Here is a 20,047-nt window from a genome sequence, read left to right as displayed (position 1 = left end):
ACAGGTTCTCTGATGAGGTCCAGATCAGGGATCTTGGAAGTCATCAGATCTTATTACTCATATCTCTTGGGGAGGAAGGAACTGGATTATGACAGGATGTTGGCTTTTCCGTCTGAGACCCCTCGCTTGGTGTTTTGGAAGATGTGATCAAAGAAGAGGAAGTGAGACTGGCGATTGATGGGATTCGGCTCAAAAAATCGCCAGGTCCGGATGGCTTAACATCTGAGTTTTATAAGACCTTTACGGATTCCTTGGTCCCCTTGTTGACTCGGGTGTCTGTCCTCGGGTGCTTTACTGAGATCAATGAGGAGGTCTGCTTTGTTCCTTCTTTCAAAGAGTAAGGACCATCACACATTGAGAAATGGCATCCCATAGCACTTCTCAATGTGGACAGGAAGGTCCTGGCTAAGGTGCTTTTTAATAGGTTGGTGAAATTTGCGCCACGTCTCCTTTCAGAGGCCCAGCACTGCTGTATTCTGGGCCGTAGCACTTTTAGTGCAGTTCTTGGTGTCCGAGAAGCGGTGGAGCGCGGCAGGGCGGGCCTTTGGAAGGGGTTTATGCTGTCCCTGGATCAGGCTAAGGCTTATGATTGAGTTGATCATGGGTACCTCTGGTCTACTCTTCTGAGGTACGGTCTGCCAGGCGGTTTTGTGGATTGGCTAAAAACCCTTTACAGAGGGGCAGAGAGCTTTCTGCTGGTGAATGGTTGGGTTGGGCAGCCTTTTGAGGTGGGTTCCGGTGTTCGCCAAGGTTGTCCCCTTAGTCCTTTACTGTACGTGTTCGCGATTGATCCTTTTGTTAGAAGGGTGGATCGTGAATCGCTGGTGGGGATAGAGATGGGTGGCTCGGGAGCATGGGAGGCCACTCTGAAGGTAGTGGCCTACGCTGATGATGTCACTGTCTTTGTCTACTCGGAGGAGGAGGTTGGGGTGGTGATGTCAGAGGTGGAGTGCTACTCGGAAGCATCCGGGTCCAAGGTCAATCAGGATAAGTGTGAGAGTCTCTGGTTGGGAGGGGGAGACCCTGGTTTTGGTCTCCCGGACACCCTTCCGGAGCCCCAAGAGTATGCCAGAGTCTTGGGAGTTGACTTTGGCCAGGGTGATCATACCTCCAGAAACTGGGATTGTAGGCTCGCTTGTGCCTCTCGGAAAGTGGACCAATGGAAAGGTTGGTCTCTGACCCTGAGGGAAAGGGTGAACTTGTGTAAGGCCTTCCTGCTCCCTTTGTTAATTTATCTGGGTACTGTCTGCATCTTGCCAGAGCCTTTCTGGACGCGGGTTTATAGCCAGTTCTTCCATCTGTTATGGGGGAATAGATTGAACCTAGTCAAGCGAGAGGTTACTTACCGTACGAGGAGACTAAGGGGGTTGAATATGGTCAACCCTGTGGTGTTTCTAGTGAACACCTTTTTGAAAACAAACATTTCGAACCTCTGGAAAGAGAGGGCTCCTCCGTGGGTATTCTCCTGCAGGGGGTGGTTTCGGCCCTTCTTCCAAGAATGGGAGACAGGCGGGTGCGTGAAGGATCTCCGCGTACCTCATGGGTATCTCCCGGCTTATGTTACCCCGGTTTTGAAGACAATACATCGGTGGGGATTGGGGGTGTGGGAGATAAGAACTCTGTCAAGGAAACTTCTTGATGAGAGGGTCTTGTCAACACACTTCCAAAAACCTCTGGCCCTCAGGGACTGCCCAAGTGGGGATCTGGAGGTAGGGTTAAGGCTTTTAAATTCAAGTAGAATCCCCTTGAAGTTTTTGACTTGACTTGACGCTGTTTCCATGGTAAGCTATATGTGAGGGACAACCTGAAGTACAGGAATTGTCCTCGGGAGGATTGTGCAGACATGTTGGAAAGCATGGAGCACTTCCTGCTTCGGTGTCCCTTCAATATAGAGGTTTACAACCGGGTGGGTGCTTCAATGGGTTGGCCTCGACTGGCTTACCTCTCCTACCCTGAGTGGGCCTATGGGGCGTTCAGAGACCTTGGTGGTCGGGACAGAACCACTTCATTCTTAGTTAGCATAGTAGTTAGGTATTTCACATTGAATGCACGTGCCTTAGTATCGACGGGTAGCAAAATCCTCCCTTTGGGAGAAGTTTGTAGTAACATCTTAGGTGACCTGGTGAAGGTATGCTCCTTGCAGTAAGAAAGACTGGATGCACGGAGGGCCTCTCGGCTTTGGAGAGGGTTCTCCTTTGGGGTGCCTTAGTCTTGTAGTACTCCAACTCTTTTCTCCTGGTGGGGGGCTGGTTTCTTTCACAATTAGATTTTTGTTTTGTTTTGGCTTGATAAGTATTGGAGAGGGTTTTCACGCACCAAACTTGAGCAAATGGGTTTTGTAATGTGAAGTTTGTATATAATATATAATATGAGTAGTGTTGAGCGATACCTTCCAATATCGGGAATTATCGGATCGGATCGGATTGGATCGGACCGATACCCAAAAAATATCGGATATCGCCGATTCAGATACCGGAAACCAATCAAAGTCAATGGGACACAAATATCGGAATGAAAATAAACCCTTTCTTTCCTTGTAGGTTAATTCTACATGAAGGAAAACAACTAAGAATAATGTAGAATGTGTAGCGCCCCGAAGGCTCGGCCGCTACAGGGGTATTTCACCTCTGCCAGAGGTGTGGTATTCCACTCCCGGGTAAGGATGGAGTATGGACGAGTGCTCAGTTAGCTGCATACAGCACACTCACCCCATTTCCGAGGGACAGCTCAACGGTACTCCCATTAGACAGAAATGCAGGTACGACAGACCATGTCCCTGGCTGGAGTGGGGAGGGGGGAGGAATACCCGGTGATGTAGGAGCAGATAGGGGACGGTTCCTGAGCGTAGGTAGGAGCCCATTGGTTGCTGGTCACCTGGGCTCATGGCTAGAGGGAGGTATAAGAGGTGGGCACCATCTTAGGACACAGGTCAGTCTGTGCAGAGAGAGAAGACTGGGAGTAGAGGCTCTGTAGGGGCTCTACTCGAGAGTGGGCCTAGGGAGAGGCCGAGGAAGAGAGTGGAGTGGAGAGAGAGAGGAGGTGAAGGGGAGCTGTGGTTTCCTCTCAGCCCAGCTCCACGAGAAAGGAGAAGAAGAAGGAACAGGAAAGAAGAAGAGAGAGAGAGAAACAGAAGGGCTCAGGAACAAGAAGGTGGAAGGGACCCCAAGAACCCACGAGAATACAGGGTGAAAGGTCAGTCAGATTAAGGGTCCCGGATCCCAAGTTGGTGGAGGAGAACCAACCCTCAGCCAAAGACCGGAGGCTGTGACCATTTATTGGTGCAGCACCTCATCAAATCTGCTAGGAAGGCACCATAAAGGACAGCGGAGAACGGGATCCACGTTTAACGGCACAAGTCCGTGGCAGCTGGACAAAAGTGGGTCTCTGGTGAGACAGGTTAGAGGAAGGATTGAAGGGGGTCCTGAGCCATACTTCTGAGCTGCCTGGGAGTTGACCGAGCCCCACACCTGGTGGACGCTGCACGGCTTGGGTGGTCACTACCTGTACAGAAGTGACCCGGAACAAATGAACTGTGAGTAAAGACCCTGGACTGTAACTTGTTGTCTGTGTGCTCCTTTGCGCCTCCAGCACTATTGGTACCGGGACTCTCACCACCATCACTCCCACCATCCACTACACTGCCCTGGGGACGCACTCTTCCCGTGGGGAGTCACACCATCCCAGCTGCATACATCATCAGCCCCAGCGGTTTGCCTTGCAGCGGCGGTTCCTAATAACCGCAATCCACGGGTGGCGCAGTCGGACATCACTTAAAACTTACAAAGGGACTACCACAGGTCTGACCGCCCTGAGCCACAGACCGGGTCGCCACTCCAACCCCCATCGTTCCCCTATTGCCCGGATCCTAGTACCCCACGGCCCATGGGGCGAGTCAAATGTATTACATGAAAAGCGGGCAATTAAGCAGCTGCATACACCGGTACCCGACAATTTATAACAGAAAGAATAGAGCATCACACATAGATTAGATACATAGAAACATGTCAGTCACATATATAAGAAGTACAGTGATAAGAAGTACACTGACAGCGTGTTTCTAGCCTGAGAGGGGGCCAATATTCATGGCACCCTTCCTGGGCTATTAATATCAGCCCCCAGCTGTCTGCCTAGCCTTTGCTAGCTATTAAAATAGGGGTGACCGCACGTCATTTTTTTGGGGGTCCCCCATTTTAATAGCTAGTAAAGGCTAGGTATTCAGCTGGGGGCTGATATTAGTAGCCTGGGAAGCTCCGTGGGTATTACCCCCTTCCCAGACTTCAAACATCAACCTCAACCGTCTGCTTAACCTCCGCTAGAGACTAAAATTACGGGGAACCCCCACGCCAATTTTTTTTAAATAAATCCTTTATTTTAACACTAAATGACAAGTACAGTAATCAACACTGTCACTGTACTTAGAAACATGTCAGTCACATATATAATATCTATCTAATCTATGTGTGATGCTCTATTCTTTCTATTCTAATTTGTCGGGTACCGATGCTGAATTGCCGGCCGGCTTTTTTAAAGAGACGGTGCATGAAAACACTATTATTTTTATTAATAAATCCTTTAACACTAAATGTCAAGTACAGTAAGCTGAGCGCTGCCATCCAGCTTGTCATCCTTCAGAGACACTGCAGAGCGCAGGTATTATGGGAACTAACGATTCCGGTATTGGATATTCTAAAAGTATCGGAACTCAGTATCGGAACTCCGATACCGCGAATATCGGTCGATACCCGATATTTCAGTAACGGAATGCTCAACACTAAATGTGAGGTATGGTTATCTGTATATAAAATATGTGGTTATTATAGTAAAGGGGTTTAGTTAGGTAGGGTGGAGGTTTCTTTTTGGGTTAGGGGGAGGGGGGGTTGTGGGGTTTTGGTGTTCTAAGGACTGGTCTGGCCTGGCCCGGGCCCATCTGGGGAAAAACATTGGAGTCTGACCCAAGCTCGGAAAACTGTCCTTGAACTTGGCGGCCGGTGTTGGATCAGGGGTGGTGGGTTTAGGTAGTGGTTTAGGTTAGGTGGTGGTGGGAAAAAAATAAAAATTAATTCTGTATATTATTTGAGGATTTTGTTGTTAGTGGTGTTATAGGGTGTTATGTTTGGTATTGTTGGGCAGTGGAACTGGATGTGGTAGGAAGTTGTAAATAGCTTGTTGTAATAGTTTTTGTTGTATGTAGTGTGAGAGAGTGGTGGGACAGGTAGGGTACCTGTTAGGTTTTGCTGGGGTTTTTTTGCTCTGTATGAGTTTGTTTATGTTTTGTTATTTGTAATGTTTCTACTTTTCTAATAAAATAGAGTTCCAGCTCCAGTAGCGTCCACTAAAGCTGCTGCAGTTAAAAAGCTTTTATAAGGATCAAGCTTGGTGGTCCGCCGCAAGGTGTGCTACCGCCAGTCCCAGCCCCTTTGCCTTGGGGCGCCTCCCCGATGCTCTTGACTGAGTGTCCCGGGGGCCCGAAGCGTTTCCTTTGAAAAAATTAAGTGTCTAAAGCACAGGTTGTGTAGCTTGCTTAACAGCTGGGCTACTCCGCAGACTAGCAGACACTGCTACTAGGCCAAAAGTATTGCCTGGGCTAGATGCAGTTAAAAATTTGCAATTAGATCAACAAGCTGTGTTGCTTGCTTAACAGCTGGGCTACTCCGCTGACTAGCAGACACTGCTACTAGGCCCAAAGTTTTGCCTGGGCAAGATGCAGTTAAAAATTTGTAATTAGATCTACAGGCTGTGTAGCTTGCTTAACAGCTGGGCTACTCCACTGACAAGCAGACACTGCTACTAGGCCCAAAGTATTGCCTGGGCTAGATGCAGTTAAAAATTTGTAATTAGATCTACAGGCTGTGTAGCTTGCTTAACAGCTGGGCTACTCCGCTGACTAGCAGTCACTGCTACTAGGCCCAAAGTATTGTCTGGGCTAGATGCAGTTAAAACTTGTTATTAGATACAAAGGCGGTGTAGCTTGTTTCCGATGGGCTACTCGGATGACTACGAGACACTGCAACTAGCCCAAAATGATTGGCTGGGTTAGATACAGTAAAAAAATTTTATTAGATACACAGGTGGTGTAGCTTGCTTCACAGCTGGGCTACTACGCAGACTAGCAGACACTGAAGCTTTGGAGCAGACCTCTGATTCTCAAGCTATAGTATGAGTAAACAGCTCTGCAGACTCAACTATCTGTGTTACCCCAAGCCATAGTGTATGTAGTTTCTTACGGTTAAAAAGGGGGGGAGCGACCCGACCCACCTGGAATTGACGATGCCAACATCATGTAAAATACAGCAAGTGGCTCCAAAAAGAGTCTCCATTTTTTCCAAAAATTGTGGCACAGACACCACTTAACTGGCATCAATTGCCCCAGTGTTGCTTAAAATGGTTGGTGAGGTGATTTTCCCAAATCATCAAGCTTTTAGTCTCCCCAGGATGACACAGGGGTAGAAAAGTCATTGCGGATCCATGATTTGTTCATCTTTATGCACGTGAGTCTGTCTACATTCTCAGTGGACAGCCATGTGCGCTTATCTGTCAGCACATCACCAGCAGCGCTGAACACATGTTCAGAGAGAACGCTGGCTGCGGGGCACGACAAGATCTCCAAGGCGTGAGTGGCGAGCTCAGGCCATTTTTCCAGATTGGAAGCCCAAAATGAGCCAGGGTTCAGTGACACAGTCATGGCTTCGATGTTCACCTCTCTAGGTGTTTACTATTTGTCAGACTTCTTGTCTCCTGTGGTCTTGCAAAGGATGGTCTAAAAAATTTGTGAAACAATTCCACAAAATTGCTGTTACCAGCAGATACGGAGTTACTGTTACGGTTTGAGTGATGAAGACTCGACAGTCCCACGGTTGGCAAGTTAGAACTGTGAGATTCACTACGTGCACCACTGGTGTTTTGTGGAAAAGCAGATGTAAGATTCTGTAACAGCCTCTGCTGATACTCCTGCATGCGTGAATCCATTTCTATGGCAGGAATTATTTCGGCAAATTTACTTTTGTACCGGGGATCTAAGAGTGTGGCAACTGAGTAGTCGGGTTTACTTTGAATTCTGACAATCCGAGGGTCATATTGCAGGTAATGCAGCAAGAAGGCACTCATGTGTCTTGCGCATCCAGGAGGACCAAGTCCTTGTTGTGTTTGTGGCGAGGTAAGATTCATGCTTCCTTCCTCTGCCCTCTCCCCTTAACCTCGCACAACAGAAATGTGATCAAGGTCCCCCTCATCTGATGAGTCTTCCATGCCCATCGCCAGTTTGTCCTCCACTTCTTCCTCGGCTCCTCCACCTTCCTCAACAGTTTGGCTGCTACCATGCGCCCTTGTTAATCCCTCTCCCCCACCCTCCTATGCCTGCCGCCTTGGTGCTGCCAACCGTGTGGACCTTGGAGATCCGCATGCGACTCCTCCTGTACTTCCACCCCTCCTCTTGTCACACCACCTGACTCCGAATACTGTTTAAAGTGTGCTCCAGCATGTAAATGACTGGAATAGTCATGCTGATAATGGCATCGTCGGCACTAAACATCTTTGTCGCCATTTCAAAACTGTGAAGAAGGGTGCATAGGTCCCTGATCTGAGACCACTTCCGCAGCATGATTTGTCCCACCTCTGGATCTCTTTGGCCCAGGCTATACGTCATAACATATTGCACCAGGGCTCGTCGGTGCTGCCACAGTCGCTGCAACATGTGCAGAGTTGAATTCCATCATGTCGGCACATCGCATTTCAGCCGGGTGAACTGGCAGGCCCAACGACTTCTGCAGAGATGTAAGTTGTTGAGCTGTGGGATGCGAACGGCGGAAGTGAGCACACAGCGACTGTGCCCTCTGCAGAAGGCCATCTAGTCCGGGATAGTGGGCTAAAAATTGCTGAACAACCAGGTTCAACACGTGAGCCATACAAGGCACGTGTGTGACATTGCCCCGGTGAAGGGCCGAACCCTGGTTTGCAGCATTGTCGCACACTGCCTTCCCTGGCTGCAGGTTCAGTGGAGACAACCATTCATGAAACTCGGTCTCCAGAGCTGACCACAACTCCTCAGCTGTGTGACTCACATTTCCCAGACATTTCAAAGTAAGCATCACCTGATGCTGTTGAGCCCTGCTGCTAGCATAGTAAGGAGGTGTGCAGGATTCCTTCTGCGCAGTTAGAATGTAGGTGGCATTACCAGACAGGCTTTCGGTGCAGGTGGAGGAACGAGAGGAGGTTGAGGAGGCAGAAGCAGTGGAGGTACTTCTAGATAAAGAGGATTGACGCACAACTCGTGGGGACGGCAAGACTTGGACAGCAGCCCCTTGTCCTGCTGTCACCATAGTTACCCAGTGCTCTGTCAGAGACATGTAACACCCCTGTCCATGCCTACTCGTCCAAGTGTCTCTGGTGAAATGCACCCTGTCACACACAGAGTTTCTCAAGGAAGCGGTGATATTGTGTGCGACATGCTGGTGTAGCGCAGGCACACCTTTCTTTGAGAAGTAGTGGCGACTGAGCATCTGGTTCTGGGGCACTGCGATGGACATAAGGTCTCGAAAATCCTCTGTGTCCACCAGGCGGAAAGGCAGCATTTCTGTAGCCAACAGCTTGCAGATGGTGAAATTCAACCTCTTAGCTTTGTCATGGCTAGGAGGAAATGGTGTTTTACTTGTCCACATCTGAGGGACTGAGGGCTGGCTGTTGTGCTTAGACGGGGTTGAGTAAGGTGTCCCCGGCAAACTGCCGGTCTGTGAGGAAGATGCAGGTGGACACGTTATGTTGCCTTGATCCAAAGGTGGTGCTCTCGATGTCGGAGAGCGCTCAACAACAGCTGGAGACTTGGGAGCTGTGAGGAAGCAAGTGCGATTGGGGTGACACTTCTGAGGCCTGGGGTATTTGTGATGTTGAAGTTGAGGTGGAGGAGGGCCCACTTGAAGGAGCACTTGATATCCCTTGAAGCACCTGCTGTTTTTGTGCCTTATCTGGAATTTGTAGCGATGGGTGTGTCCGTAAGAAAGGGATCATATCACATTGTCCACGAAAAGAATTAGACATCTTAGTTTGACTGGAAGATGGTCTTTCTTCTGCAGATGTTACTGTTGCTTTACGACCTACCCCACGGACACAACCTTTTTTTCCCTTTCCAACACGCCTATTCCCCTTTCCACAAGCAGCAGGCCTTTTGACTCTCATTTTGGTGGTAAACTAATTGGCAACTCTGTAGTTGTTTGCACAAAAAACGATGGATGGAAACCGAGAAGAGCTGAGTGGCCAAACTGTGGTACTAACCCAAAAGGATTGGCTGGGTTAGATGCTGTGAAACAATTTTATTAGATACACAAGTGGTGTAGCTTGCTTCAGATGGGCTACTCCACTGACTACCAGACACTGCTACTAGACCCAAAAAGATTTCCTGGGTTTGATGCAGTAAAAAATTAGAATTATATACACATGCGGTGTAGCTTCCTTCACAGGTGGGCTACTCCGCTAACTACGAGACACTGCTACTATGCTTGTAGTAATATTCCTCATCACTTAGGATCCTAAAACCCTCTTTGAGATATCCATCTCTGTTTAGAATTAACCTCCCCCACCCTTATCTGTTGCCTGAAAGATTATATGAAGATTGTTCTTTAGGTGCTCCATGGCACTGCATTCTTCTTTTGTAAGATTATCCCTTTGTAATCTATTGGTCATAGACCTCAGTTCTTTCTGTAGCAAGTGATGGAATGTTTAGATGTGGCTACGTTTATAATGGTGTGGATAAAATTGGGACTTAGGTTGGACATCCACATATTGAACCGGAATATAGACATCGGACTCTATGTGTATAGAGTTTGATTGGTCCAATATATTAGGTTGTTTTTCTTTTATTAGAAAACTAGCAGCCCGAGTTCTGAAACAAATAAGTTTAGGAAGCTAGAAAAGTGTGCTCTATATAATAAAAACAAACTCAAATTACCCATAGTAACATAGTAACGTAGGTTGAATAAAGACCTTGGTCCATCAAGTTCAAATGTATTATTACCATTTTTATTATTACTGCACTATTACTATTACAAATGAATCAGTTTATATTTTTTTAAGTTTTATTTTTTGTATTACTCTTATGATTCTAATAATAGTATTAGTAAAATCCCTATCCCTAAAATTGTTGATCCATAAGATGGCAAAAACCCCAGGACACATTCAGCCAATTTGCATCATGGGGAAAAATTCCTTCTTGACCCCGAGAAAAGGCGATCAGTACAAGAACCCTGGATCACATGAACTGCTATAGGTGTAACATTTTGTGTAATTTAACTGTAACCCACAATGTTACCTGTATTGAGGAAATCATCCAGCCCTTTTTTGAAGGCTGTTATAGTGTCTGCCTTCACTACCTCTTGTGGTCGACATTCCACAGTCTGACTGCTCTGACTGTAAAGAACCCTTTCCTGTTTAGCCTTTCTTCCACCCGTAATGAGTGCCCCCTGGTCCTTAGTATGGTCTTTGGAAGGAATAAGTCATGTGCTAGTCCTTTCTACTGACCACACATATATTTATTGTGAGGCATTGACGGGATCGTATATGAGGGACGTTATATATCCCCCAGAATGTGTACAGAGATCTATTAAATCCTTTGGAGTGCATTGCAGTCACAAACTCACCTGCGGCTGCAATGTAGGAATGAAGGTGAGCATTGACCTGGTCAGGCTATCTGGCTAAGGCAGAGTAGTAAAACCCGGCAGGGCCTTCATTTCTTGGGGGAGGCTACAGGAAGGCAGTGGTGCAGCCTCCTCCTTCCAACCCGGGTTTTCCAATGGCTCTTGCCACAGGTCCTTTAAAAACCCTGCACTAAGGATTAGTGTTGTTCAGTGTGAGGACCTGTTAGAAACATAACAGGATAGATTGGCGGGCCTGTGTGTAGCTGAACCCACACCTAGGAAGGCTCTGCACCCATTAGGCTCTGAGCGGCCTGGCGGGGCCGTTGCCCACGGCAACCGTTGTTTAAGGACTCATGTTAACCCGGCTGGAAACCGGAGGACTTTTCTGTTTACCCGTGAGTTGCTGGATAAAGCTGTTTATGTTGGACTTGCTTGGGTCACAGCCTCAGTTACTGCATGGTGTGAACACCGCCGCCTTACAGCTTGGTGGAGAATGCGGGCAAACTGACTGAGGCATACCCCACCAGCAGCTGCATGACCACAATCCGGCCTGCCACCTTTCAGCCCCACCCCGTGGACAATATGGAGGAGCTGTTAAAGCAGCTGGTACTCACCCAGCAGCAGCAGCTGCAGTCTCAGAGGCAACAGCAGGAGCGGGAGCAGCAGCATAATCAGCAGCAGCAGTTACTGTACCAGCAGCAGCAAAAAACAAACGCACTGTTGCTACAACAGATTGCTGCCCTGCGGGAGACACCGATGGCACCAGCCCCGTAACGTCGAGAGGCCCGGGACAAGGTTCGCTCAGCGTTGTGGAAGATGGGACCGGAAGACAACGTGGAAGCCTTCCTGACCATTTATGAGCACACAGCAGAGCGGGAAAACTTACCTGCCGGCCAGTGGGCAGAAGTGGTGGCTCCTTTTCTGGCCAGCGATGCCCAAAAGGCTTACTTTGACCTCAGTTGGGAGGACGCCCAGGACTACCAGAGGCTCAAAGGTGAGATCCTTGCCCAACTGAGGGTCAGTAAATACGTGAGGGCTCAGCGCGTATTTTCATGGGCCTATGTGGAGACTCGACCTGCCCGGTCTCAGGCTTATGACCTTTTGCAGCTGGTAAAGAGGTGGCTACAGCCTGAGTCTTTGACTCCAGCCCAGATGGTGGAGAGGGTGGCGGTCGACCAGCTGGTAAGGACTCTGCCGGCCACTATTCAACGTTGGGTGGGGCAAGGGGACCCCGGAACCCTCGACCAGGTGGTCAGACTGATCGAGCGCTACTCGGCCACTCAGGATTTTACCCGAGACTCTGTCCCTTGCAGCTGTCACGCCGATCCCTGCCAACCCAGGAACCGGGAAAGGGGTCGCGTCCCTCTGCTGAGGACAGTCAGCACCGTACAAGTGCTGAAGGGATACCCCAGAGTGAGAGTGGCAGGAGACCGGTTCCCTCCCAAACAGTCATAAGACCTAATAGTACCTCCACCATTAGGTGCTGGTGGTGTCAGGGGCCAGGACATGTGGTTGCTAACTGCCTCCTGACTATGGAACCCATGGACTGCGGGTATAACCGCCGGGTCTCAATGTACACCCAGACCATCTGCATTGCGAGTGCCAACCCCTCGGACAGTGAACCTCAACTGTGCCAGGTACTGGTTAATGGGTACCCCACGGAGCCCCCCCTAGACTCAGGGAGCCTAGTGACTTTGGTACATGGGTCGCTGGTGGCAGGAGACAACCCCAGTTGATGGACAGTCGGGGTTGAGTGTATCCATGGGGACCTCTGAGAGTACCCAACTGCAGAGGTAGTTTTGTCCACGCCATTTGGAGACATAAAACATGTGGTGGGGGTGGTAAAAACTCTTCCCTATGGGACGGTGTTGGGAAGAGACTTGTCCCTGTTCTGGACTCTGTGGAAAAACAAAATCCACTCTCCCCCCGGTAAAATTTGTTACAGGCGCTGTACCCGATGAACCCGAGTCAGGGGTACCTGCCTTAGGGGTGTCCAACCTAGTGACAGAGTGTGACCCCGATAGGTCTCCCCTAGAGGTGCTGGCAGGAGAGGTCGAGGAGACCCCATCGATCCCCGAGATGGAAGTGTCCCGGGGCACGTTTGGGACAGCTCAGCTACAGGATCACACTCTGACTCTGGCGCGGGAAAGGGTGTTAGAGGTAAATGGCGTAGCTCAACAGCCCGCTGCAGATACTGTATTTCCATGCATGGTAGTCAATGGTGAGTTGCTCTATAGGGTAGACAAAATCAGGGACGAGGTCGTGGAACAGTTAGTGGTACCTCAGTGGTACCGTCCTCGTCGGGCGGTTCTGGAGTTGGCCCACACACACCTGCTGGGTGGACACTTAGGGGTTAAAAAGACGTAAGAGCGTATCTTGCAGCGGTGCTTTTGGCCGGGAATCTACGCAGAGTCCCAAAGTACTGTGAATCCTGCCCCGAATGTCAGTTGACCACACCCACCACAAGTTTCCGTAGCCCATTGGTATCCCTGCCAGTGATAGAGGTACCTTTTGAATGGATTGCAATGGACTTGGTAGGGCCCATTGTAAAATCCGCTCGTGGCCACCAACATATACTGGTGGTCGTCAACTATGCCACCCGGTACCCAGACGCTATACCGCTACGCCACACCTCGGCGAAACTGATTGCACAGGAGCTGTTTGCCATGTTCTGTCGCCTTGGACTACCTAAGGAGATCCTGATGGATCAAGGGACCCCTTTTATGTCCAAGGTGACAAGGGAACTGTGCAAACTGCTAAAAATTAAACAATTGTGCACCTCAGTGTACCACCCTCAAACCGAAAGGCTAGTAGAAGGGTTCAATAAAACCCTTAAGTCCATGTTAAAAAAGGTAGTTTCTAAGGATGGAAGGGATTGGGACATGTTGCTATCCTATTTGATGTTCGCCATCCGTGACGTACCCCAGGCTTCCGCAGGGTTCTCTCCCTTTGAGTTATTGTACGGCAGACACCCTAGGTGTCTGTTGGACGTAGCCAAAGAGACGTGGGAACAAGAGCCGACTCCACATAGGAGTATAATTGAACACGTAGCTAGTATGCAGGACCAGATTGCGACGGTCATGCCCATCATGAAAGAACATCTGTTAGATGCCAAGGCAGCCCAGAGGCGCACATATAATAATAGAGCCACGGTCAGGTATTTTAACAAGGGCGATTGTGTGTTAGTACTGGTACCCACGGCCGAGAGTAAGCTCATGGCCAAGTGACATGGGCCATATGAGGTTCGAGAGAAGGTGGGGGAGGTAAATTACCGGGTGTGTCAGCCCGGAAGGAGGAAACCCGAGCAGCTTTATCATGTAAACCTGTTAAAACCTTGGAAAGATCAAGAGTGTTTAGTTACTGACGTCACTTCGGGCATGCCATCAGAGAGTTCTCTACCTTCAGCCATTGCTGTGTCTGGGGGAGAGGTCAGGATAAGTGATGCTTTCCCTAAACAGCAGCGACGGGAGGCTCGTTCGCTGGTGCAGCAGAATACCGACGTGTTCTCAGACCTACCGGGTAGGACTACGGTTCTCCAACATGGCATTGTCACCGAACCTGGGTTAAGAGTGCGAATAATACTGTACCGGGTATCCGAAGCCCGGAGGCAAGCCATCATGGCTGAGGTAAAATAAATGCTCCAGTTAGGCGTCATCGAGGAATCACAGAGTGAGTGGGTTAGCACCATCGTACTGATTCCGAAACCAGACTGATCGTTACGCTTCAGTAATGATTTCCGGAAATTAAATGAAGTGTCGAAGTTTGACCTTTATCCAATGCCCAGGGTGGATGAGCAGATTGAGAGACTGGGGCAGGCCCAGTACTTAACCACGCTCGATCTCACCAAGGGTTACTGGCAGGTACCTCTCACGAAATCGGCGAAGGAAAAGACCTCCTTCATAACACCGGAGGGTCTATATCACTATGCGGTCTTACCTTTTGGGTTACATGGGGCCCCGGCTACATTCCAGAGGTTGATGGACATTGTGCTCAAGCCTCATCTGGAGTACGCGTATCTAGATGATATTACCATCTTTAGCACCGACTGGCATACGCATCTATCCCAGGTACAAGGGGTGCTGGATTCTCTCAGAGCCGCGGGGTTAACGGCAAACCCAAAAAAATGTGCGATAGGGCTAGAGGAAGCCTGATGTTTGGGATATGTGATTGGCCGAGGAGTTATCAAGCCCCAAATCAATAAAGTTGAGGCCATAAAAAACTGGCCTAAACCGTCAAGTACAAAGCAGGTGAGGGCGTTCCTTGGCACCCTTGGGTATTAGCACCGGCTTAGACCTAATTTTGCTGGGAGAATGGTGGCCCTGACTGATCTCTTGAAAGGAAAAAAATTGGTAATGGTTCGGTGGAACACTCAGGCAGAAGAAGCCTTTCAGTCCATGAAGTTGGCCCTGTGTGGACAGCCGATCCTCATCAGCCCCAACTTCAAGGAAACCTTCATTGTACAGACAGATGCCTCGGAGGTAGGCCTAGGGGCGGTATTGTCACAAAACGTGAATGGTGAAGAGCACCCAGTCACCTACTTGTGTAGAAAACTTGTCCCTTCAGAGAAAATCTTTAGCGTGGTAGAGAAAGAGTGTTTGGCTATTAAGTGGGCCTTGGAATTGCTACGTTATTAATTACTCGGGTGTCAGTTCCTCTTGGTGACGGACCACTCACCCTTCGTATGGATGAGGAATGCCAAGGAGAGCAATGCGCGAGTCACTAGGTGGTTCCTGTCACTGCAAAATTTCAGTTTCTCTGTAGAACATTGCACTGGGAAGTCACAGGCAAACGCGGATGCTCTGTCCCGGACACCCTGTATGGTGTCAAATGTTTAACCCCACAAGTTTGAACGGGGGGGGGGATACGTGAGGCAGTGACCGGGATCGTATACGCGGGATGTTATATATCCCCCAGAATGTGTACAGAGACCTATTAAATCCATCGGAGTGCATTGCAGTCACAAACTCACCTGCGGCTGCAATGCAGGAATGAAGGTGAGCATAGACCTGGTCAGGCTATCTTGCTAAGGCAGATTAGTAAAACCCGGCAGGGCCTTCATTTTTGGGGGAGGCTACAGGAAGGCAGTGGGGCGACCTCCTCCTTCCAACCCGGGTTTTCCAATGGCTCTTGCCACAGGTCCTTTAAAAATCCTGCACTAAGGATTAATGTTGTTCAGTGTGGGGACCTGTTAGAAACATAACAGGAAAGCTTGGTGGGCCTGTGTGTAGCTGAACCCACGCCTGGGAAGGCTCTGCACCCGTCAGGCTGTGAGCGGCCCGGCGCGGCCGTTGCCCCCGGCAACCGTTGATTAAGGACTCATGTTATCCCGGCTGCGAACCGGAGGATTTTTCTGTTTAACCATGAGTTGCTGATTAAAGCTGTTTATGTTGGACTTGCTTGGGTCACTGCCTCAGTTACTGCACAGTGTGAACATATGTGTAAATGAGATCCCCTCTGAGGCGTCGTTTTTCTAAGCTAAACAAGCTCAACTTTTTCAACCTCTTATCATATGAGAGGCCTTCCATCCCTCGTAATAATCTAGTTAACCGCCTTTGAAGTGACCCATGTCTATTTACTTTCAGCCTTTTTACACGATAAACAACAAATTTGCCAGAATTAATAAACTAGTAAATAGCATTACGGAAAACAAAATAAAATTTTGTTTTAAAAGATTACAGTGACGTTCGCCAATTCGAAAACTGAATTGCCCAGGACAGATTGCGTGGAAATCTCTCTGTATGCCTTACCACCTTCATCTGAACCTGTTAAAATCTCTGCCTCAAAAACATTTCTATTCAATGATGTTACAACTAATCATGTACCATTGCAGAGTCCTCGTTTTGTATTCAAATTTCTCAACAACATAATAATGCTGCCCACCTTAAGTCTAAGGCAATAGCTTGGCATGCCTGATGGGGTTAAGCTATTTAAAAATTCAATAGGAAAATGTTCTCTGTCATCGTCGTCATCTACAACAACAGAGTCATCTCTTCAAAGTCAGTTGATGTTTTTCTCGGACTCACCTCAACATTAAGCTCTTTATATAGTAAGATGTCGGTTCAAGGTTAATTTTCTGACAAAGGAATTGAGTTCCAGGAACAAATAAAAGGGGTCTGCCTTTGCTGTTGGGCAAAATTACAAACCCCTGTTTAGTAATTGGGCCTCTTCTTTACTGAGAACATGATACGATAAATTAAAGATTCTCAGTTCTTGTTCCTTTTGTGTAGATTTACAATTGGACTTTTTTGAGGAGGAACTGATTTTAATTTCTTCCCTATATCCCCTGTATCGGCTTTTCCTTTTTGTGGATAATTGGGATTTGGGGTACTTATCGGAGGAAAAAAAAAGGTCATATTAGTAAGATTCCCCTTCAGTCTAACAATGGGAACTTCAGTTAATGGTAATATTACATTATTATCCAAACAATTGGTTCTTTTAAATGGTTGAGACGTTTTAGGATCAAAAGAACGATCTCCATTGGCCCCTTGAGAGAAGTCATCATAATTTGCATTAGGTACTGAGGGATATTTTGGAGTCATTACCTCCATGTTTTTCACAGTCCCATGAATACTGTTAGATCCTCCCTTACACAGGTTATCAAATTATTTGAAGTACAGATCGTACTGTCCACTGAGGCAAGATTTTTTTTACCCAATAGACAATATTTTGCATCACTGCTTGCAGATTCATCAGCATGGTTATGCTTTTGAGAGGAATTGATATTAGTTCCTATCTCATTGAATTCACTGCATGTTACCGTAGATCTGGATGGTTCTGAGGTTTCTAAATTAATATTAGTACCCATAATATGATTATCTGCATGATTACAAGGGATCTCCGAAGACAAAATCTGGTCTAGTGTCTCAGAACGGCATTCAGGCACCTATTAAATCAGAAATATCTATAGGGCTATGTGAAGTGTTGGACACACTAATGAGGTGAAGAATTTAACTTGTGTGCCTCCTTCGATGATGTTTAAAGATCCTATTGGACCTTTAAACTTTCCACATGCATGCCTACGTTGTGTATCTTTCTCAATGGATGGGTTCTCGGAAGGGCGTATAGTTAGAGCATGCGCAGTAGCTCCTTGCATGCGCTACAGCAGTTCTAATAAGCCGGAGTGAGGTGGCTGGGCAGGGAGCTAATGCGCAGTCTCTAACTATGCTTGCTCCTGAGAACCCAGCCATTGATAACTGCTTACTAACTGCGAAGTGCGGCCAGGGAACACCATAGTGACCGTAACCTTGGATACCTGAGTGACTGCGTTACAGTGTATATGAGATAAGCAATAGAAAAAAAAAAAAAACTATAAAAATTATCTAATTGGATGCAATTAGTAATATTACACCTAGTACATATTGAAATGGGACCTTTGAGATGGGAAAACCCCTTTAAATATTGTTTTATCCATATAATTATACCTGAGCAAATGACTCCAGCATCTTCATTGTGTCCACAGTTATGTATTGTAAATGGTTGGTGTGGACAGTCCCATACGTGTTGTTCATTGCCGGTACATTGCACATCATCCAATACAATTAATCCTTGTCCTTGTCCAAATGCAGCACTGCCATTAAATGCAAGAGCTTGGCCACAATTTAACTGCCGGCATACAACTTGTGCAGCATTAATATCCCAATAATCATCACACACAGTTCCCCATGCTCCGTTATAGAGGATTTCAACACGTCCATTACATTGACCATTGCCATTTACAAGTCTTAAAGACATGTCTGAACCTAAAAAAAAATAAGTGAAATGGTCATTTCCTAAAATAATTCACTGAAAACAGACTCAAAGAAGTATTCCTAACCTGCACAGGATATTCCATAAATAAATGTGTAACAGGCAATGATAAGACTGCAAAGAAGTGTAAGAAGTGTTGGCACCCCTTCTGAGAAATATGTGCATTGATAGTAATGCTTTGACCTGTTTTACATGCGGTTTTACATACTGTATGGAGGAGCAGTTTCGATAGTCTGTGGATAAGCTTAACAGTTAGAAGACAGCCCAGGTTTAGAGGAGTAAAGTGGGCTCAAGTTAGAGAAAAACTGCTGAAGAAGAAGTAAGTGTTTATGTTGTCTAGATTATATGCCACAAGTGAGAAGTGTGTTCAGTGACAAAAGTTCTAAGGATAGCAAGTTCCAGACCAAAGTCCTACAGTAGCTGATCCCTTATACGTTAGGAGTACAGGAACTGGAGGAGTAACAAGAAGGTTCCTTTTCACCTGCAGCGAGTCCCAGCCTTAGCATAACAGAGCTGAGGGAGGCGTAATTCCCCTACGCAGCTAGGAGTGGATTTCATAAAGGTACTGTGTTTACCATTTCTGGAGGTTTAGAGATTGCTTGTAAACAACGTAAACTACATAAGGACAGAGATTTTTGTAAAGATGCTTTAGATATGGTTTTCCAAATATTTTTTAATGGTATAGCTGGTATACTCACCTCCCTGGCAGCTCGGCGTGGACATCGGCTTGCTTCTTGTCTTCCTGGTGTAATATGCGCCATACTTCTCGGTGGCGTGCCTAGTGAGGGCGCACTCCCCTGCTCTTAAAAGGGCAGCTTGCGCACATAGTAAAATGCTCCCAGTCAATGGCTGGGAGGCATTTAGTAACAGAGTACACCTGCAAAATGGCTCCCAACCAATTGCTGGGAGGCATCTTGTATAAAAGGCACCCACCCCAATAAGGAGGTACCAAGCAACACAGTGAATGATTAGTGAGTGAGGTGGTGTTCTAGTGAGTTTTGAGGTCCTCTGGTCCTGGTGTGGCCAGCGTCCTGAACCTGTAGTCCCTGGTCATAGTATCGACAGAGCCTGAACCTCATCCCCCGGTCCGTGTGCGGCCAGTTCCTGAATCAGTACCTGAGACCTGTGTGTCTGAATGTGTGCCTGTATGAGCACCCCATATATTCGGACTGCTACAAGCAGTCTCCGAATAAGCCCTGTCTGAGACTCTGTGTCAGTGAGCGTTCTGCAGAGGATCCAGAACCTATTAGTCTGAACGGAGCCCGAGTACGTGTCCACATCAGTAACTGTTTTACAGAGGATCCAGAATTTAGTAGTCTGAATGGAGCCCTAGTTCTATCCGTGTCTGCATACCTGACTGCTGGGGTCAACAGCTGCATTACCGGGGACTGCATAGGAGTGGTACCTGGTGGCTACCTGCAGCCAAGCCTGAATGCACCATCAGGAGCTCCAGTGAACACCTGGTAGTCACTTAGCTACACCCCTCTAGGTAAGTCCGGCCCCGTAGCACAGTGGGTCCGGGGACATCGTGCACAAGCTGCGTGCGTAACACACCCCTACTATAGATAGACAAAAAAAGTAGCCATTAGAAACAGAAAAAAATCTGTTTAAAATGGCAAAATGCAACTCCAAAAATATGGGATTATAAAAAGGAGAACAAAGACGTTACCATATTTTTC

General features: G+C 47.7%; 1 protein-coding gene across 1 annotated transcript in view; it reads right to left on the bottom strand.

Moving 5' to 3' along the window:
• The window catches only part of LOC141271604 (scavenger receptor cysteine-rich domain-containing protein DMBT1-like), an 89,206-nt gene extending 70,115 nt beyond the window's left edge, over positions 1–19,091 (bottom strand). The window contains exons 1-2 of the mRNA XM_073681647.1: positions 19,067–19,091; positions 18,044–18,361 (exon numbers count right to left, since the gene is read on the bottom strand). Coding sequence (XP_073537748.1) covers positions 18,044–18,361; positions 19,067–19,091 — 343 coding nt within the window. The remainder of the gene's footprint in view (positions 1–18,043; positions 18,362–19,066) is intronic.
• Between the last annotated feature and the right edge of the window lie 956 nt (positions 19,092–20,047).

This window comes from Phyllobates terribilis, unplaced genomic scaffold, assembly GCF_046119375.1.
Source record: "Phyllobates terribilis strain yellow unplaced genomic scaffold, ASM4611937v1 Scaffold_5__5_contigs__length_657084704, whole genome shotgun sequence".
In the NCBI taxonomy this organism is placed as follows: Eukaryota; Metazoa; Chordata; class Amphibia; order Anura; family Dendrobatidae; genus Phyllobates; species Phyllobates terribilis.
Note: the sequence above shows the minus strand (reverse complement) of the source record. Positions and strands in the feature narration are given on the sequence as shown.